This window comes from Oratosquilla oratoria, chromosome 3 (genome assembly GCF_046742065.1).
Source record: "Oratosquilla oratoria isolate Oo_2021 chromosome 3, ASM4674206v1, whole genome shotgun sequence".
Taxonomy (NCBI): domain Eukaryota; kingdom Metazoa; phylum Arthropoda; class Malacostraca; order Stomatopoda; family Squillidae; genus Oratosquilla; species Oratosquilla oratoria.
In genome coordinates this window covers 8,548,243-8,555,742 of record NC_134779.1, presented here as the reverse complement: position 1 = coordinate 8,555,742, position 7,500 = coordinate 8,548,243, and the positions used below count along the sequence as shown (strand labels likewise).

At 42.6% G+C, this 7,500-nt stretch overlaps 1 protein-coding gene across 1 annotated transcript; it reads right to left on the bottom strand.

The window, feature by feature from the left end:
- Positions 1-5,667: 5,667 nt before the first annotated feature.
- On the bottom strand, positions 5,668-6,114 carry LOC143041516 (uncharacterized). The gene has a single exon (XM_076213487.1). The coding sequence runs from the start codon at positions 6,112-6,114 to the stop codon at positions 5,668-5,670; it is 447 nt and encodes a 148-aa protein (XP_076069602.1).
- Positions 6,115-7,500: the final 1,386 nt, after the last annotated feature.

The following is a 7,500-nucleotide window of genomic DNA, read 5'->3' as shown; positions in this document are numbered from 1 at the left end:
CCATTAGTCTACTACCACAACCATTGGCGGGTGACGCACATCATACCTGGTATCATATCTGGGTAAACACAGTGGTAGGATCGATTAAAATGGTCAGCCTCTAACTTTGCAGATCAAAGCTAAACACTCTCATATAAAAACAAAGAATTAGTGGTCTAGAGTCTAGATAATAGTTTGATTATCGTCACTGGGCCATGAACGATCATCGTTGAGTAATAATCGCACAAAACGAAACGTACCTTCAGGCCATCCACTCTCGTATATTCCCTCTTCCACCTTTCCCCGCCCTCGTCCTCATTCACGTGTGTCCTTTCCCAAAATATTTTTCCTTTTCCCTCGCCCCCCGTTCATTCTTTCTACACATGCACTCTTCCCCATTCTCACTCAACCCTGTCCTGTTCCTCTTTCATTTTTCCTCGCTTATCCTTCCTCTCCACAGTTGTTCCTCTTTTTTATTATTATTTTTTGACTTGCCTCCCTCCTCTGTCATGCAGTCAACCCCTTTCCACCTTCCTCCCATTCCTGAAATTCCTTTACCTTCCAATTTCTCCCTCTCGTCTCATCCGTTCTGTTGTGGTTTTTCCACACAAGTGTTCTCCTACGTTCTGACTCGTACTTTCTTGTTATCATTGACATAGTTTTGCCTATTCTTCTCTCTGAGTTGTTCACAAATTTCTAATTCTATTCATATCTTTAGTTTATATACTCTTCAAGCAAGTCAAATGTTCTAACAGATTTGTAAAGTAAACTTTAAATCCTACTTTTGAAGAAAATCTAAAAAAAAGTACGAAGAGGATCACAGTTATCTTTGTATAATTTTTTCTTTTCTTAGAAAGTAAGATTTACATTTTATATGCTATTGAATAAAGGCCACAATTCCCTTTTCAGGTGCCTGGCAAAATCAAGTACACAACACATATCCCGCCTTCGGAGAAAATAAAAATAAAATGTTGTACGAAGAGGATCACAGACATTGATCGTAATATACGTATTTTCATACATTTTTTTCATTTACAAGAACGTGTGATTTACAGTTTATATATTATTGAACTAGGCCACAGTTTCCTGACAAGTACACAGCTATATCCATAGATTCATCAACACTAGTATGATGTTGTCTCTGGAAATTCCGAACCAACAAAGTAATCAAATAAACAAAGGGAAAAATAGTCATGAATCAACCAAAAGAAGAATATATAAAACATGTGAGGAAGAAGTTGACACGCCTTCAATATCGAGATAGTGAACATATAAAGATACTTAACAACTAATGACCATTTATCGAAATAAACTGTTTTTGCATTAACATTCTGGATAGTTTTCCCCGTGTTCATTTACTTTTGTATATCCTTTTGATATCTAAAATAAGAATTTATTGTTTTGAATTTCTTTGCGTTGAAGCTACAAACCTTTGGTTAAAAAAAATCTCATTGCATTCTGTTCGACATTTCCGTTTTCGACAATTTTATTTTGTGTACGTATCCTTTCCTTATTTCCTACCTCGCCTTTAATTCCTTTCATTTTTTTAAACCCTAGATAGTCTAGCTGGTTCTCTCCCCCTGTTACCTTATTTCGTGCTCATTATGATAATTATAGCAAAAGAAAAACCTTGTTTTTATACTTAATTTCGTTCGGAACACTACGATTTGTTAATTCGTTTTTATCATTGTCTCCCTTCGACAAGGATGCACGAGCTGGTTCAGCGCACCCGATTATGACTACAGTGATTCAACCATTCAGTTCATCTCTCTTTTCCTCCACCTCTCTTCCGCTCTCCACCTCCCTCTCTCTCTCTCTCTCTTTCTCTCTCTCTCTCTCTCTCTCTCTCTCTCTCTCTCTCTCTCTCTCTCTCTCTCTCTCTCTCTCTCTCTCTCTCTCTCTCTCTCTCTCTCTCTCTCTCTGACACACACACACGCGCGCTCACGCGCACACACACACACACACACACACACACACACACACACACACACACACACACACACACACACACACACACACACACACACACACACACACACACACATATATATATATATATATATATATATATATATATATATACACATATATACATATACATATATATATATATATAAATATATATATATATATATATGTAAATATATATATATATACAATAATTCCTTAGGAGCCTGATTGCCTTTCCGTCAACGTTCTCGTGATTTCCTGTTAGCTTCTCCAATAAAGCTTCACTCTCTTATCCCAACTTTCCCATTTTCCATGTCATGATTTACACGAGGCCTAATCTCTTATGCGTGACTCAGACCTTAGAAACCATCCTCGAAGCCTTTTGGTATATCTCCCATTTGCTTTCATTCCGAGTTATCTTCGTTTTGACCAAAGAAATATACACTGAAGCAATGGCGGATTTTTAGTCCATTTCTCCACCATGCACACCTTACGACTTCACTCCGTCGAGGAAAAATCTCTGTGGTCTTTGTATTGATACTTGTACTGAGTTTAACATATTTTATTTTGGCTGACTCCAGATGACTTTATTCATCTCAGGTGGAATTCAATTCCCGTCAAGGCATTTGATTCCGAACTTTTTTCTTCTTTGATCCTTCAGCTTCAACGTTTCTTACGCTCTTTAAGGTCATTCAACTCCGATGACAAGATGTCTTGTCATTTGGTCAAATAAAACAAAAAATCATAAAACACCAAAATGTTTGATCAAACACCAGAAAAATATGACGTCAGTCCTCCGCTTCGCTGCGAGCGAAGCGAGGATTGAGACGTCATATTTTTCTGGTGTTTTGATCAAACATTTTGGTGTTTTATGATTTTTTGTTTTATTTGACCAAATGACAAGATATCTTGTCATCGGAGTTGAATGGGTTAAGGTCATTTTGACCCTGAATAGAATCCGACTTTATGGTCTGTAGATTCTCTTCTAAAGGAGATCAGAAATGATAAAAAAGGACCCCACCAATCCGAGTTAAGAACATCAACTTACATATGAAAACCTAAACTATAATACCTTCGATATAATGTTTTCATCTATTATTTCATCAAATAAAATTAGTTCTTAATAGTTATTTATTTATTTAATTGTGCCTTTATCCGTTTATTCTTATATTTATCTATCGGTAAGTCAATATATAGTCTTTGCGGAAGATTTTTTGTGATATATTGTTGTCAATTGTCCTTTTCTTCTCCTCTTCTATGCCCTGTATCAGTTTTAGGAGATTAGGACACGAGATAAGAGGAATACCCTTTCATCTTCATTTCCATGCAACGAATAATCATCAAGCTGAGTTTTGTGTGTTTGTCTGGTTTTGTTAGTAGTCGGTGACGGTTCCAACGAGACTTGTTTGATACATTTTGCTCCCAAGAGTCGGTGACCTGGACGCCTCTAAAAGATTTCATTCAGCAAAAGGAAACTTCAGCCCATCTTCTCACTCGTAACGGACGGAAATTCATGTTATATTTGTTTTTCCTGTTTGCCTTTACGTCATTTTCCCCCGCAGGAAACCTAATTGGTTGTTACCATGCACTGCATGTCCATCACTAAAAAGTAGATGATAACAGTTACTTTTGGAAATCTGAGGTAAGTGCGGGATTCGATCCCACAATCTAGCGAATGCGAAAGCAGTACGCTTACGATCACGCCACATGTGCACCATGTACTGTAGGTTTAAATACAATTCGAAAATACAATCATATAGAACAGGCGTTAGAATTCTTATTTTGTTGTATTCGGTCGCCAAATTTTCAGCACTATTTCCATACATATGATATATATATATATGTATATATACATATATATATTATCATTAAAATTTGCAGCAGCTTCTGCTGTTCACGAGTTTTTTGCTGACATTCTCAACTTTTCTAATGCTGGCGCGCTGAGTCGTGCTAAGTTCTTTAATTACCTGACCAAATAGCATTGGAGGTGTAAGTAAAGGCATCGGAATTATCTTCTCTAATTTTATGCAGAGCTTTCGCCTAACTGTTAGGCATCTTCAGTGCTAATGAGTACAGTGTGTGGGAAATCATCTTATATACACAATACAAAGATCACAGACACATGCGTGCTGATCCGGTTGACCAATCAGGAGGCAGGAACACTAAGCTCCGCCCCCAGGCCTAGCGGCTGATCCTTAAGGCGACCTCGATGTCTTTTGAAGTGGGAATAATAAATGGATCCGGAGTCTGTCTGTTCATCGTGGGGTTTTTATCTTTTATGTATAAGGCTTCTAGGATATGAAGGCGTGTGTGGTTTGTTTCGTCTGTAAAATGGTGATGCCCTCCTCCAAATTCTTTCTTGTCAGTGGGGTCTGATGTACGTCTTCGTGGTGTCGCTTGATAGCGCCATTGGAGAGATGAAGGGTGAGACGCCTCGTGAGCTTCGTCGTAGTCATCCCTATGTATGTTTCATTGAGGGCTTCACAGTTCCCTTTTCTGCAGGAGTATTCATACACGAGATGACTACGCTGAAGTTCCGGTGTCCTCTGGCAGGGGTTGTTTTTTATAAGGAGTTGGGATGTCTTCATGTTTTTATAGAAAATAACCAGATCTATTTTGTCGTTGTCGTTGGTGGGTTTCACGTCTTTGTGGATGGTTTTTCTAAGGGCTTCCTCATCGGCTCTATAATGGGTGGACATGGTGTTTTGATAGAAAATTTTAATCCTGGCTTCTCTTACTGGTTTTTCTGCTGGGGTTGAATACCACCTATCAAGGTGCTTGTTAATGGCAAATTGCACCTCTCTGTTAGAGAAGCCATTGTTTGCCAGGACCTGCGTCGTTCTGTCGAGCTCTGCGTGGGTTCGGGCCCAGTCGCTACAGTGCGTCAGTGCCCTTTGACATAAGCATCGATTGTGGACCTCCGGTAGCGTTGAGGGCATTCACTGTTGCCGTTGAGGCAGAGTCCTGGGTTGGTGGGCTTTGTATATACTCCGGTCCTAAAACCTTGAGAACTGGCTTCAACCTTTACATCTAGGAAAGGGAGCTGCTTACTGATACTGTTCTCTGAAGTAAAGTTTAGGCCGGAGACGCGCTGTAGGTTGCTCCTCAGGTCTTCAAGCTCCCTACGGTCCCTCACGAGGACGAAAAATATCGTCTACGTAACGAACGTATATGGGAGGCTTTCTGGTAGTACTGAAGACCTCTCTCTCCACCATCCCCATGAAAAAATTGGCGAAGAGGACTCCAAGGGGCGAGCCCATAGCCACACCATCAACTTGCCTGTAGAGTTGTTTATTGGGACCATAGAAAGGGGCTTCCTTGGTACAAATCTCCAGTAGTTGGCGTAGGAGATTTTTGGGGATCTTTATCTTTGCAGGGCCATCCTCAGGGTAGACTACCTGTAGGATGTAATCTATGGTCCTATCCACGGGGACGTGGGTGAAGAGAGACTCCGCGTCGAGGGATGCGATATCACCTTTGGCATCGACACCTTTGAGGATGGACAGAAAGTCAGCGGTAGACACAATGCTGTAGTCCTTAGGAATGAAGGGTGTTAGGAGGGCGTTCAATCTTTTGGCTAAATGATAGGAAGGAGTCGGAATCTGAGAGATGATGGGTCGCAGTGGGTTGTTCATCTTATGAGTTTTTACATTCCCATAGCAGTAGCCTGGGGTGAAATCCCCAGAAAGTTTCTGTAGCTTAACCCCATCCATGTCGGCGTTCACGGCGTCAATGATTTTATTGATTTTTGTCTTGAGGGCTTCGACGGGGTTCCTCGAAATCCTCTGGGAATTTAGACTCGTCCGCGAGCAGGGTCTCGAGCTTGCCAGTGTATTCATTGGTGGGGATGAGGACAAAACTGGCGGCCTTGTCTGCTCTCCTGATGGTGATAGAGGAGTCTTCTCGCAGTTGTTTGGCTGCTTCCTTATGGCGACGCTTCAGGATTCTGCTATTGTGGTTCCCCCTCTGAACGCGAGCCTCACGGAGAAGATCCTCCTTAATACCGTCGTCTAGGAGTACCTTGCCATCATTCGCCAGTTTGTGAAGGTCCGCCATGAGAGCCACAGGCTCTAGCCGCGTTTGGTATGGGCGAGGGAAGGAGAGGACCTGACAGTTAAGACCCAGGTTAAGAAGCTCCTCTTGGTCCTCAGTGAGATGCTTATCCGTAAGATTGATGTATCTCATGGCGGACCTTCACAAACTGGCGAATGATGGCAAGGTACTCCTAGACGACGTTATTAAGGAGGATCTTCTCCGTGAGGCTCGCGTTCAGAGGGGGAACCACAATAGCAGAATCCTGAAGCGTCGCCATAAGGAAGCAGCCAAACAACTGCGAGAAGACTCCTCTATCACCATCAGGAGAGCAGACAAGGCCGCCAGTTTTGTCCTCATCCCCACCAATGAATACACTGGCAAGCTCGAGACCCTGCTCGCGGACGAGTCTAAATTCCAGAGGATTTCGAGGAACCCCGTCGAAGCCCTCAAGACAAAAATCAATAAAATCATTGACGCCGTGAACGCCGACATGGATGGGGTTAAGCTACAGAAACTTTCTGGGGATTTCACCCCAGGCTACTGCTATGGGATTGTAAAAAACTCATAAGATGAACAACCCACTGCGACCCATCATCTCTCAGATTCCGACTCCTTCCTATCATTTAGCCAAAAGATTGAACGCCCTCCTAACACCCTTCATTCCTAAGGACTACAGCATTGAGTCTACCGCTGACTTTCTGTCCATCCTCAAAGGTGTCGATGCCAAAGGTGATATCGCATCCCTCGACGCGGAGTCTCTCTTCACCCACGTCCCCGTGGATAGGACCATAGATTACATCCTACAGGTAGTCTACCCTGAGGATGGCCCTGCAAAGATAAAGATCCCCAAAAATCTCCTACGCCAACTACTGGAGATTTGTACCAAGGAAGCCCCTTTTCTATGGTCCCAATAAACAACCTCTACAGGCAAGTTGATGGTGTGTGGCTATGGGCTCGCCCCTTGGAGTCCTCTTCGCCAATTTTTTCATGGGGATGGTGAGAGAGAGGTCTTCAGTACTACCAGAAAGCGCCTCCCATATACGTTCGTTACGTAGACGATATTTTCGTCCTCGTGAGGGACCGTAGGGAGCTTGAAGACCTGAGGAGCAACCTACAGCGCGTCTCCGGCCTAAACTTTACTTCAGAGAACAGTATCAGTAAGCAGCTCCCTTTCCTAGATGTAAAGGTTGAAGCCAGTTCTCAAGGTTTTAGGACCGGAGTATATACAAAGCCCACCAACCCAGGACTCTGCCTCAACGGCAACAGTGAATGCCCTCAACGCTACCGGAGGTCCACAATCGATGCTTATGTCAGAAGGGCACTGACGCACTGTAGCGACTGGGCCCGAACCCACGCAGAGCTCGACAGAACGACGCAGGACCTGGCAAACAATGGATTCTCTTACAGTGAGGTGCAATTTGCAATTAACAAGCACCTTGATAGGTGGTATTCAACCCCAGCAGAAAAAAACCAGTTAAGAGAAGCCAGGATCAAAATTTTCTACCAAAATACCATGTCCATCCATTATAGAGCCGA

What these genes read in the sequence shown, in the direction of transcription:
- LOC143041516 (XM_076213487.1), bottom strand. Translation starts at nt 6,114, where the DNA reads ATGAGATACATCAATCTTACGGATAAGCATCTCACTGAGGACCAAGAG.